The sequence below is a fragment of the Abramis brama genome (assembly GCF_963993115.1).
Source record: "Abramis brama genome assembly, chromosome: 16".
Taxonomy (NCBI): domain Eukaryota; kingdom Metazoa; phylum Chordata; class Actinopteri; order Cypriniformes; family Leuciscidae; genus Abramis; species Abramis brama.
Genome location: NC_139978.1, coordinates 29,249,357 through 29,263,375, shown reverse-complemented (window position 1 = coordinate 29,263,375; position 14,019 = coordinate 29,249,357). Strand labels below are relative to the sequence as shown.

The 14,019-nt window shown below is 36.3% G+C and overlaps 1 protein-coding gene across 1 annotated transcript in view; it reads right to left on the bottom strand.

Moving 5' to 3' along the window:
• Window positions 1-12,183, bottom strand: part of qsox1 (quiescin Q6 sulfhydryl oxidase 1) — a 29,706-nt gene extending 17,523 nt beyond the window's left edge. Inside the window, exons 1-8 of the mRNA XM_084086761.1 lie at window positions 11,777-12,183; window positions 10,652-10,752; window positions 9,236-9,284; window positions 8,425-8,527; window positions 7,613-7,703; window positions 7,152-7,297; window positions 2,556-2,690; window positions 484-613 (exon numbers count right to left, since the gene is read on the bottom strand). Coding sequence (XP_083942887.1) covers window positions 484-613; window positions 2,556-2,690; window positions 7,152-7,297; window positions 7,613-7,703; window positions 8,425-8,527; window positions 9,236-9,284; window positions 10,652-10,752; window positions 11,777-12,065 — 1,044 coding nt within the window. The 5' untranslated portion in view covers window positions 12,066-12,183. The remainder of the gene's footprint in view (window positions 1-483; window positions 614-2,555; window positions 2,691-7,151; window positions 7,298-7,612; window positions 7,704-8,424; window positions 8,528-9,235; window positions 9,285-10,651; window positions 10,753-11,776) is intronic.
• Between the last annotated feature and the right edge of the window lie 1,836 nt (window positions 12,184-14,019).

The following is a 14,019-nucleotide window of genomic DNA, read 5'->3' as shown; positions in this document are numbered from 1 at the left end:
ATAAGCAATTGCAGTCTAAATTATTTTCTTTTCATTAAAAAAATTAAAATTAAGTTATTTTCAGCTCTTTTAAAAGGAAAATGAAAACGGAATACCTTGGATGCATTCTTAAATGTCAGAAAATAACATCAGTGGTTTTGCATCAAGTGCACATGCTGCTGTGAAAACATTTCAGCATCAAGCTTTTATTACCGCTGTACCATTTTTGTCATAAGTGCTGATATATTTTCTCCCTGAATCATCCATTTGACCATATGTCTAAACCTTTCTAAAATTTGACTGATCTCCAAGATCATTTAAGTCCACAAGCACTGAAAATCTTTGTGCTAAGGGTTGAAAAACACCTCTTAGAATGAAATGTTCAGTGTATCTCCCTCTAGTGGTTTGTCATGTGAACTGACTTGGCTAATACAGTTGCTATGAAATAAAAGGATAGATATTTAAAAAACTAGATATTTAATGTGTGTTTAATGATGGACTCACCTTAGCCAGTACATTTATGTACTTTTTGAGTGCACTCAGATTGTCTCCACTAATGCTGATGTGACCAGACAGCTCTACACGCAGAGAATAGTGCAGCGCTGATTCCAAATCAGACATGTACACACGCGTCCTAAATACACACACACACATAGAAACCTCTGTAGGACAATCGCTGACATTATGTGTACCATTTAAATCATGAGAGGCAACTACGAAAGGCCACATGATTTGATTTGTTAACACTTTAAAGGGATAGTTCACCCAAAAATGAAAATCATTTACTCACCCTCATGCTATCCCCAATGTATATTAATTTCTTTCTTCAGGAGATTTTTAGGAAAATATTCCATCTCTGTTAGTCCATATAATGCAAGTGAATAGGTGCTGCTAGGTTGACGCTTGAAAAACCACACACAGCGATCGTGATGGTAATCCATATGACCCCAGTGGTTGAATCAATGACTTCTGAAGTGAAACGATAGGTCATTGCATCCAGTATACTGCCATTCAAGCGTTCTTGAGAGGGACGTTGTGATGCGTGATGTAAGTGTGTTGTGGAGCTTACGCAAAGAAGTGGCGGTCCTCTTTGCTTCCGCAGTACCATCATGATCGCTGTGTGTGTTTTTTCGAGCATATCCCATCTTTCATTATACAGACTTTTTTCTTTTTTTCTTTTCTTTTTTTGTGTTTATCTGAAGAAAGAAATTCATATACATTGGGGATAGCATGAGGGTGAGTAAAAGAGAATTAAACATTTTGGGTGAACTATCCCTAGTGTTATTTAATGTAATCATGCTTTCTACAACAATGATGTGTCATAGTTCAAGGGATAGTTCAACCAAAATTTAAATTTTCTCTTGAACTATCCCTTTAACTATAACACATCATTGTTGTAGAAAGCATGATTACATTAAATAACACTTACAGGGATAGTTCACTCAAAATTAAAATTCTCTCATATTTCACTCACCCTCATTTTGTTCCAAACCCATAACTTTGGTTAATCTTCAAAACATAAATTAGGATATTTTTAATGAAACCTAACATGTTTCTGTCCCTCCATTGAAAGTCCAGGTTACCAAAACCAAAAATATCCAAAAAGGTTGTAAAATGAATCCATATGAATTAAGCGGTTTAATTTAAGTATTACGAAGAGATACGATCACTTCTTGCTTACATGAGAACCAATGAGGTTCGTCTTAGCACGTTACGAATGCACAAGCTTCTGTGTTTACCATATGTGATGGCTTACCATTTGCTCTATGCATATATGTGAACGAAAGCCTAGAATAATTCTGTTCATCATATAAAGTGATTGTATCTCTTCATAAGTCTTACAGTGGATTCACACTGGGTGTCGGCGTTACCGCTTCTCGCTTACTTTACTCGTGTACTTAGCAGACGCTAGCCAAAAGCGATCATCCAACACTGGAAAAGTAATGTGATTGGCTGTTGTCACTATAATGGTTGCATCAGCACCGAGTTTCAGACACACCCTCCGTCAAGCGTTGACGCCCCGTGTGAATGCAGTGTTACAGGTTTGAAACGATATGAGGGTCAGTAAATGATGACATTTTACATTTCTGGGTGAACTATCCCTTAAACCAGGGTTCACCAATCTCGGTCCTGGAGGGCCGCTGTCCTGCAGAGTTTAGCTCCAACCCCAATTCAACACACCTGAACCAGCTAATCAAGGTCTCAGTAGGCATACTAGAAACTTTCAAACAGGTGTGTTGGAGCTGGTTGGAGCTAAACTCTGCAGGACAGTGGCCCTCCAGGACCGAGATTGGTGAACCCTGCCTTAAACAAATGAAACTTTGATTTATGAATGTTCAATCATATTTTAACTTTCATTAACTTTTCATTAACTACTGATTTGTTAAGTGTAATAAGACTTAATAAAAATTAGCATCCTGTAACAGTTTGTTCAGTGCATTAATCTAGTCACCATGTAAATAATTAAATTATGCATGAATATGTAAATTATGTCTAAATGTGGGAAGACAATGAACAATTTAGAGGCTTAAATGGCTCAATGGTTGATTACTCTATGTCAGCTTGTGTGCACTAACTTGTTAAACGGTCTCCATTCCTCTAGAGTTGAGTTCTTGATGAGATCAATGATGGGAATCTGGGGTTTGCCTGTCCGCACTACCCCTGGCAACCTCTGGAGGGTATATGTGTAGAAAGTACGAGCTTCACTGAGTCTAAGGGAGGAGAAAAAGGAATGAGGGTCACACAACCACTAAACATGACCAAGTATGAGACAACATTTGACAAAAGAATGTGGAGTGGTTATCATGTCGGTCAGAACCCAGAAGAGCTCAAAATCCATGTTTATAGAGCTGCTCTTTGTTGAATCAGTTCAATTTAGGACAGGAATTAAAAGAAGAGTTAAGGTTAGGGTCTGGATTAGAGCCAGAGATAGGGTAGAGACAGTCACTCTACTTCCAAATATAACTACTTCCCTACTACACAGTGTGCAAAATGCAGTATGTCAAATGAGTAGTATGTCAGAATACATAGCATTCATAAAACAGTAGGCACAAAAATGACCTACCGCATCTGACAGGGCAGAAGTGTTCAGATTGTATTCAAACTACATGCATACTTACAGAAAATACTGGATCGAGAAATATGTTCTTCATCAAATGCATTACATATGCTGACAGTATGTGAAGTCGAGTTATAGACGGGAAGTGAGGTAAAAGATTTAATTTGTGACTAAAGCGACTAAAATATCGGCCAGGCAGATTCATCAACTGATGTTTGGACATTTTGAGATGCATTTTTAAATATGACTTTAATAGAAATTCCCATGTCAAGGAGATAAAAAAAAAAAAAAAAAAAAAAAAAAAGGGTATGCCTGGCTGATTAACAGAAGTGTTATTTTCCTTTGTGTCAATTCAAAATTATACCAACAGGTAGCCTTATGGATGAAAAAATATACTGTTAAAAAATTTGGGGTCTGTAAGATTTTTTTAAATGTTTTTGAAAAAAATCTCTTATACTCACTAAGGCTGCATTTACTTAAAAATCAGCTTAAAAACTGCTTAATATTTTGTAGATTTCTTCATAATTCTTTTATGAATAGAAACATAAATGTAACAAATGTCTTTACTGTAACTTCTGATCATTTGAATGCATCCTTGGTAAATAAAATCATTAATATATATATATATATATATATATATATATATATATATATATATATATATATATATATATATATATATATATATATATATATATTAATTAATATATATATATATATATATATATATATATATATATCTTACTGACCTTATCTTACTATTTGGCATTATATCTGCCACTGTACCACTGGCTACCACAGCCTCTAGATATAAAACTGACTCCTGAATTCTTGACACTCGAATTCAAACCTTTCTTAAGAATTCTGGAAATGAATAATGTTAAAAAGCTACTTTCCCCCCAAAAAATATTAATTGTGTCTAGGAATGCATTGTGAGCTTATGCTCCCATGTCTCACTTCTCCTGTTTTCCACTATCATCCATTTACCTTTCTTCCTCGGCTGAGCAGATGGTGGGTGTGGCGTGCTGATGAGATGTCATTACTGATCATTACCCTCTTCACTAACCCTGGCAATCAAACAATAAACACCACTGTGCATTCCTGAGTCTCTCGCACAGGCGGACACACACTCCCTCATCTACCCAGGCTTCAATCAACCCTCGCCGGGGAGACGGGGCAAAGCCTGAGGTCCCCAGGGTCTGACGGCACGCTTCTGAGACCACAAGGACCTGTTCCGCCCAGGGAGATCGTGGAGATAGAGCGTGTGTGTTTGTATTTTTGCACATGTTACACGAGATCAATCACGCATTCAGACCTGACGGCACGCCATCTGTTGCTCTGCAGAGCAGGGACTGTTTGGCAGGTGAAACGCAAAAAAATGAACACTATTGTTTCGGTGTAGAAGATTAAAACCCCCTCCACACACATGCGCACACCCTCTGCACACCATCAAGAAGGACGGAAACAACATAAGCCAACCATAAATCATTTCTCTTTTGCATTTGTCATCTAAAGAGCCCCACACCCGTGCCAAGTTATTTTTCTCAAACAAGCATAACAAAGCAAGTAAACCTCTGATTTATGCTCCTGGTTAGAAATGATTATGAAAGCTCTGTGATCTTGAATAATGGCATGTATTAAAACTCTGTTGTCTCATTAACATTGCCAGATGTTGTGGAGATTTTTCCTGGAATGGCTAATGATCATAAAACTGAGAAGATGGGATCAGGCAAATGCTAAATACTTAATTATAAGAATCTAAGAGTTAAATGCCTCGGCTCTAACTCATGCACCAAGAAAGAGAGATTAAAGGCAAAGTGTGTAATTTTGTTCTTTCCAATTCAAATCTATATAATTTTTTTCAACTGTTTTATAAAAAAAACAATCAAAATCTGGAAGTCTGGTTGCTTAGAAAAGTAACAGCACAGCTCGCCTCAAAAAGAAACATGATTTGAGGCATTATTCATGCCTGTAGCACAAACAGTACAGAAAAAGTTAAATATTGAAGTGTAATACTTTTGTATGATAATCTTAAGTATGAGCATGAGCAATAATAAAAGGTATCCCAAATACTTCCTTCATCTGTTTTACGACCACATTCTTTAGCCAATTATCTACATATAGGTAGGCGATTTGTTCCAGAAACATTTTTTGTTATGCTGGTTGAAAGTCTCTTCACATCCTGCAATCACTAAGTTAAGTGGTCTAAATGTATTTATATGAATATATATATTCTCTGTGGAAGCACAGGACCATAAAATGTTCATCCAATCATTGCATTCAGTCCGAATGCAGTGATACGATGTCCTACCTATCTGTCAACATATGTATTTCCATACCTCCATGAACCCTGCAGGTGCAGACATCACACTTCAACAGCGCGTTAGTCACGAGCACCGCAACCGAAACAACAGCCACCTTTTACAGTTCCTCCTGAACCAAAACAATGAGCTAATGCTGCGCTCACGCCATAACTACCGTCATTTGGAAGAGATGGAAACTTGTGAATTTATACTCGGTTTCAATGGCAACACGCAACACTATCAATGCTGAAATGAATCTGCAGCAGTCAGGTGGTACAGGTCAGCGCTCTAAGTTGTTCAAGTTCATTATTATTGTAATGTTATGTGCTTTAAAACATGAGGTAGTTTAACGTCATCTCTCGTCTCGTGACGCTTTGCAAACTCTGCTGTGTGTGTTCATGTGTTTTGAAGGAGGCGTGGCTTTGGAGACACTCTGAAGGGAGGGTGGGATCTTATGCTTTCAAAGCTAGCTTGCTTTTGCTTGCCGCTCCAAAAATTGCCTACCCTACCTTTAATTGACATGATTTAAGGGGAGACACGGCAGGCAAAAACATTGGGGTTTTTTTCACTGGTCAATTTTGAGATTTTGGGCTATTTGTCTTCGATAACATGTCTCCGCGATCGCTGTCTGCACCCTGTCATCACATATACTGTTGGAAAGCTCTCTCTCTCTCCTGTATCCAAATATGGTCATTTCCTTTTTTATCAGCAACCAATCGTGAAAGTACAATGGGGCATTTAACTCTAAAAGCGAAATCTCATTGGCTGATGTCAATTTCTGACAACGTGATTCTACATGGGACCGGTTGTGTGTGTTTTTTACATTTTTTTTAACTGGGGTTCTGTTCAGTTGAAGGCCATAAATGCTGTGTTATAAGTTTTGATGTGTTTTAGGTGGTTTGTATTGTTGTTGCTAATGATTTGATAAGATATTGTGTCTGTAAATTAGCCTGGCAAGCCAGACTACATCAAGATGTTTAGTCTGGCAACTCACCATAGACACGCTCACTCCGAGGGGTGGGATAAACGGCTGTCTTTCAAATTCCCTCTGCACGCAATAGGACAGCGCTTCAACCAACCAGAGCGTTTTCCCAACAGCGGAGCTAGTTGATAGATTCATTCAACTTTTGCCATATCTGGCCGGCAAAACGACGAACACATCTTCCTTTTTTAAACAATGACTTAAGTGCCGTTCTTTGCTCTTTTCTCAAAGAAAAACTTAACTCCATGTCCTCCAGAGTCGCGGACAAAGCCGATTCGAAAGACTGTTCTCCAGCAGCCGTCATTCTTTGTTTTCAAGTCGCAGGCAGGTAACCGTCGCAACTCTGTCGTCATATGTTAAGCCCGCCCCGCCTACTCTATAAGCGACGTGATTGGCCTGACCCAATTTAGGTTTTTGCAGCTAGAAGGTCTATTGAGAGTGCCTAGACCCACCTGGCTGCAAAATACATTTTGCTGCCGCTAGGGTGCGTCTAGATTTCTAGGCTATCTGTAAATAGTTGTTTCCACTAAAAAGTATGAATTTTTACAATACAAATACAAATACAATACTTTTTCTCATACTCTGAGCCAGAAATCTCCACTTCAGCAGCACTTACATACACCAAACTTTCCAGATGTATTCCTATCTATATTCTTAAGGTTTTTACAGAGGGGTTTGTTCATATATCATTCATATTCTGATTTATACAACATTTTATACCAAAAAACAGCGTGAAAATGGATTTTTTCCATGAAATTAGTCATTGCAAAATCATGTAAACTGATTTTACATCTGCTGTAGAGATGAATGAAGGAAATGGAGCACTTACACTTTTATTCTACACATGTATTTGGACGGGTAGTACAGGTAGCAGGAAGGAAAATCGGTCACAGCAAACCTGGACACCAAACTTGTCTCTGTGTCCAAAACCCTGCGCACAGCTATGTTCTCATACTGCAACAAATCCAATGTCACCTAAAGAAAAACAATAAAGAAAAACAATTCAACGTCACTTAAGATAAATATCCAAAAATCTAATCTAATCTAACCTATAGTACATTAGTAAATTTTGTACAGAAAAATCCTATTCAACAAAAGTTATTCCGTATTTTTCCATTAAGTCTTAATAGAAAGATTGAAGCTTGAAAATACATGAAAATAATTATGAACAAATTAGTCTAAATCTATTGTTTTGTGTTCCATGAAAGGAATACAGACTTGGAACGACATGGTGACTAAATAATGACATGAATTATTCCTTTAAATCATCTTTGTGTAAACTGATCTCACCTCTCTCCCCACATAGGAGTTTTTCCTCTCAAACACAAGAACGAGGTGCTTTACATTGTTGGTCTGAAAAAAGTTGTCGATCTCTGCCTCACTGTGGAGAGAAAATGTATTATATTCAAATAGGTAAAGATAATGTGATGCAAACCGGTCTATAACGAGGACACGGTCTGACTCATATCTCATATACTCATATCCTACCTAGAGAGCCTACTAAAAGCAAGTCTTAAACTAATTTAACTATGATGCTAACTTTTTTTTTTAACACATTTAATATATATATTTTAGTTTAAATTTTTGACATGAAGGGCATCCGACGTAAAACCTGTGCCAAATCATGTGTGTGTGTGAAGCGGACCCTGCAAATGAGCGGGAATAGCGCTAAGAAAGTGAGAATATATATATTTTTTTTTAACTCGAAACCTTAAATCCCTCTCTAAACTATTTCTGACATTTCTGTGCTTTCTCTACTTATTGGCTTTCAGAGGACAAAAAGCTTTTTATGTAAACATTTCCTGCAATGATTTGACAGATGACACCAAAATAGAGAAAGGAGTATGATGCAAATATGGTGTGTCCTTTTCCTTCCCTATGAGCATATGAGTGAACTTTTGCACAGCAACGTCAACTAAAAGCTCACAAAACCAACATGTTCGCTGACCTTATTGCTTTTTACATTACAGAACTTATTTATTCAACAAAGAGAGGATAAAAAATGAGATTCAAGTCCAAATTTTTAAATAAAAATAAAATAAAAATAAAAATGAAGATATGCTTTAAAATCAGAGTACAAAAGTAAGACATTGTGTTCTAACCTAGCTGTCTCTAAAGGTGGACAAGCTGGTGGCCAAGCCTCATGTTGCTTCTCCAATTTATCGATAATGTGGTGCCGAAGGCCTCTCACATCCCTCGAGGATCCTACATGGACATTCAAAACATGTTCATACATAGATAAAGGTCATCATGCACATAATCATGCACATCACAGATCTTGATTAAGATATTAGATTGGATATTAAAAGGGATAGTTCACCCGAGAATGACAGAACTGGTAGAGGAAAAGATTTTTAGTGTATAACAATGTAAATTTAGGGCTGTTTCTCACACTAAGCTGTCATGAATTCAAAAGACTCTGGATTACTATTATACTACTTTTTGGGGCTAGAGAGCAGAGGTTAAGCTACAAACAATCGATATTCATGACTTTGATAGACTGGGTTGTAAATGTTTTGTCATGCTTTATTTTCAGTCAGTAAAATACTAGCACTAAAAATGTGACCACAAGAATCTGTGGCACTAGGATTTTTCATTTGCTCTTGAAGTGTAAAAAAACAACAACAACAAAAAAAAAAAACAGTTGCTGTGATGTGGAACTACATTTGACTACATGTGGAATTTCTAGTTCCTCTTCCCAAATTCCTCCCAGTCTATTTTGGCTGGAACAGTTTAAAACTTTATATTCCCCCCTTTTCTTATCTTCTGAAATGTGGGAATGTTTCTTACAGACGGAAGAATGTCATAAAGGTTTGGAACAACATGAACATCAGTAACTGAGAGAAATGTTTTCATTTTGGAGTGAACTAAAAAAAAATAAGAAAGAAAAGAAATAAAGAAATACATTTTTACCAGTGAACTGCTTCCCCGTAGACTCACTGCTTGAAAAAGCAGGGAAGAACTGAGAGAGACAGAGGGAGATCATTAGCTTTGCTACTTGAGACCTTCTCATCGGTTGCCTGCAGAGCCCCACTGACAGCTTTAGTCAACAGTTCTTCCTTTTAACCCCCCCTCCCCCCTCTTAAAATTCATCAAAGCTGTGGACTCAGTCCCTTTATAAGAATGACCACTTTATTTTACAAGACAAGAACACAAACTCATCCTAATCAAAATCCCGATGCGAAAATACCCAACCAGTAGAGGAACATGTAGTGATGATTTCAGGATGTTTTCTTGAAGGAAACTGATGACAGATAATAATTCAAGGAATGGCAACAGCTGAATGTTTACATGGAGAATGGACAAAGAACTAACAGACTCTGTTACATCAGTCCGTCCCTCTGGCTTCAGAATAGCCCGGACCCATAGTGCATGACTGAACAAAGAACAGTTATTCATGAATAAAATGGATTCATCTGTGTGGAAAAACCTCACAAGTCAAACTATTGCAATCTGCAACGGGCCTCATTCACGAAACACAAGCAGAATGAATTTCTGTGTAAATCATTTGTCGAGGCAGCAACAATTTGAGAATGGTTTTATGAACAATTTACAGACAGTTTATTCTAATATTTCATGAGAGCCAATAAACGCAATCTACCATTTTTAAAGATGATTTTATAATATCTTCATTTCCATTTAGTCAATTGGAGTATACACACATTTATAAAATATGCTACACACAAGACAAAACTGTATTGCTCAGATGTTGCTTGCATTTTCAGAGTTCGGAACATTTCATTAAATATCAACTTTGTCTTGAATGTTTCAGTTCTGTTTTTTTATGAAATCAGCATTGCATAAAATGATGAAATGTCACAATCATTCAAAAGTTTGAGGTTGGTAAGATTTTTTTAAAGTGTGTTATGCTCACCAAGGCTGCATTTATTAGATCAAAAACAGTTTTCTATTTTAATGTATTTCACAATGTAATTTATTCCTGTGATGGCAAAGCTGAATTTCAATCAGCCGTTACTCAGTCTTTAATGTCACATGATCCTTCAAATATCATCATGTTAATAAATAATCATAAAAATGTTGAAAACAGTTGTTGCTAAATATATTTGTGGAAAATATTCTTCAATGAATAGACAGTTCTAAAGAACAGTATTCATTTGAAATATAAATCATCTGTAACATGTATTTACTGTCACTTTTCATCATTTTAATGCATCAACAAACAAACAAAAAAATCTTACTGCCCCAAAACTTTTGAACAGTAGTGTATATATGTTATTTTACAGAAAAAAAATTAAAAACATTTGCAGGTTTCCTTTACAACTAAACAACCACAACAGCAACAGTAATTGTACTCTAACTGCACACTACCTTCAGTGTGGGATATCCTGTGATGCCGAATTTGGTGCAAACTTTTCTGTTGCTTTCATCAGCGCAATCAATAGCAGCCAGATCCACAGCAGGCTTCCATTCTGCAAAAGCAACACGACACAGAATGCGGAGTTTATGAAACTGAATAAATGCACAGAATGGGGTTGATAACGTTTTTGCAAATCAATTTCAGTTGCATGTTGTGAGGTTGCAAAAAGTAGGTTTAAAGTTTAAAGGCTGTGTTATAACAACATATGCTCCAATAACCTTTCACAAAGGGGACTTCCAGGAGTCTGCCAACAAGTGTTTTTGATGAACAAAGACACCGTCAGCCTAGATTAGCATCTCCAAAACCTCAAAACTAGAGCAACAGAAGAGGAAAAAATATATGTGCACTTCAATGTGGTGGTGGCGTCTCAAAACCTAAAGGAACTGCCTATTTGGTATGGCTTAAAATGAATTGACTCTGAATGCACCAATGATGTCTGGTAGACATACTCACTTGGCAGACAGCTATGTCACGTGATACACACTATTTAAGCTCACTATTGGTAGCTCACTTGGCATGTCACTTACTCGTTTACTTGGTAGACAGCTTAGGTTTTGAGACATTGCTTGTGTATGTGTAGGTCAACGCCTTTGCACAAACTAGGTCATTATATCACCTAGCTGTCTGTGACCAACTGACAAAGCTAGACTAGTTTAACAGCTTAGTGAAACATCATTGAGGTTATTAAAAGTTGCAGGCTGAAGGTTTTCAGTGTGTCAGAATTCAATGTGTTGCATAAGATAGGCTACAGCAGGCTAAAACCTCTCACAAAAACATCACATTCGGCAAAAATTACAATGTGTTTAAAATGTCCTTTAAACCCTGTAGAAGATTACTGCCATATTGTGTTTATATCTTTTTGTTAACAGTGGTGGCTAAAGATACCAACAATGCCATAGTTTTACTACTGTAGTAACACAAACAGTAACTATGATATTTCGGACTGAGGAAACCGGTTACCATGGTAAATGATATTGTAAGGAAGTCGACTATTTTGCACTGAGGCTACAGGACATGAACAGCATTTTTACTTTGCAACAGTATCTTCATGGTGTGGAAATATAGCGCACACTAACCTTTAATATCTCTGGCGAGGCTTTTCCAGGTGGGTGAGAAGTTGATACAGTGTCCGCACCAGGTCGCGTAAAACATCACGAGACGAGTCGCGCTGGAGTTAAACAGCACCGAGTCCACATTCTCCGGTGATAAAATAATAACTTGGTCCGACGCTGTGTACAGCCCAGCTTCAGCGATTAAAGGACAAATACTTAAAAAAGAAATAAAAGCACATAAAAAAGAGTTAGATAGATTTAATTTGTTTTTTGTCGTGTAACAAGACGTGGCACCGCAGCTCCACCGCGCCATCTTCCCTTATTTCAGGTCAAACTAAACTAACTCTATTAAAGTGATAGAAAGTTTACTGCGACTGGTCACACGTTCAGCTCCCTCCCACTTAACTGTGCCCAACGCGCTCTCTCTCTCTGAACTCTAACGTTACTTCATAGCTAAACAAACTAAACATGGGCGTTTTTAACACTTTTAGGTCACAATCGGTTGATTTTTTTTAAACTAATAGATGTTTTTCTCTTGTCCCTGGATCAGCAAACACAGAACGTTCCACTAACGTTAGTATTTGGTTCCCGTTTGGATTTTTTTTAGAAGCAAATAATAACGTTCTGAACGTTTTTTTAGGTTTTAGTTTTTGCAACCATAAAATAACGTTCCCAGAACGTTGCCGGGAGGTTATTTTTAAATAACATAAAAATAACTTGTACAGAACGTTCCATAATGGTTTTATGGTTGCAAAAACTAAAACCTAAAAAGAACGTTCCTTACATGTTATTATTTGGTTCTCAAAAAATAAATAAATAGTAACGTTCTGTTTGCTTGATCCTGGAAGTTAGCAAAATCACTGTCGCCTGTCCCAGACCCATCTGTTCAATCTTAAACTATCAAAATAAAATGTTTAAAACTATGTCAGTCTCAACAAAGAATAAAATAAATATAGTTATTATAAAAAATATATGTTTTTTTATAATAGTTATATAGTTTTTATAAATAATAATAATAAAAAAGATTTCCATTGTAGGCTACACAAATTTAAATCGTCCCTCAGTTGTGGCTTTAATGCCATCGCGAACCAAAATCTTCTAACGTGTTTTCAAACATTCTGAACAATGAAACATGAAGATAAAAAAACAGAAAATCAAGTACCAATTTTATTATTTACAGACTTAACATGGAGGGAGGCATATTGTATTCCATGTTTCCTTCTCACTGATGCTTTAGGCATAGGCCCTACTGTCACATATACGTTCATTTCTGAATTTAAGTAATCTCAATTGTCATAAGCCTCTGAAATTGCTAAATTGCCCTGGTTCATTTTTTCCCCTCCCAGGTAGAACAAGGAAAAGCCACACTATTTTTTTTTCACACTATCACACAATATCCTTTTTAATCACACACTTGTAATAAATAAAAAATATTTTCATGATTTATCATCACAACTTTTTGATCTTTTGTCAAATCAACTTAGATAATAATGTGGTTCAGATAACAATATTTTGAGTTTCTATTTATTAAACCAATCTCCTTTGTTCTATTAACTCAAATTTATTATGTCAATTAACTATTTTTTTTTTAAGTTAAACCAACAATATATTTTTATAATAATTTATATAATAAATATATATTTTTTACAGTGTAGGCTTAGTAAGCCAGAGTAGGTTTGGTCATTCCTGTAGTTCTGTATTGACAACTTGATCTATTCGTTTAGAACCCCCACCCCCCCTTTGCTCAAATATTGACATTGCATATGCGCATCTAGTCCAAAGTTTTTGACGGGACACATTCCACCCAGGCAAACTTTAAATCAATGTTGATACTGAAAGAGGCCGTGGTTCACTTTTGGAGGATGAAACTGACATTTTACACAAGGCACATATCCCAAATACAGTACACTTTGCTGATCCATTAGCATTAGAGGCACAAATCTTATGCTTTTTTTGTTGTGAGAACAATTGAATGCGTTGAACTAGTGTCTAACACAAAACTTTTTACTGCCTTAAAAAGGTGACTTTGGCCTGTCCCACCTTAGAGGTAACAGTATACTTTCTGGATTGTATCCAACAAACAAAATCATACAATATAAAAATTTGAGATTATGTGTAACTGATATTATTATTCAATGCAATTTATATAAAAACATTTTTTTAATTATTAATTTAAATGCCTTTTTTTTTTTTATAGAAATTGTCAATTGTGCTTCATTGTGCTTTTTTAAATTGTTCATTTCAAAAAAAAATTTTTGTTAAACGTG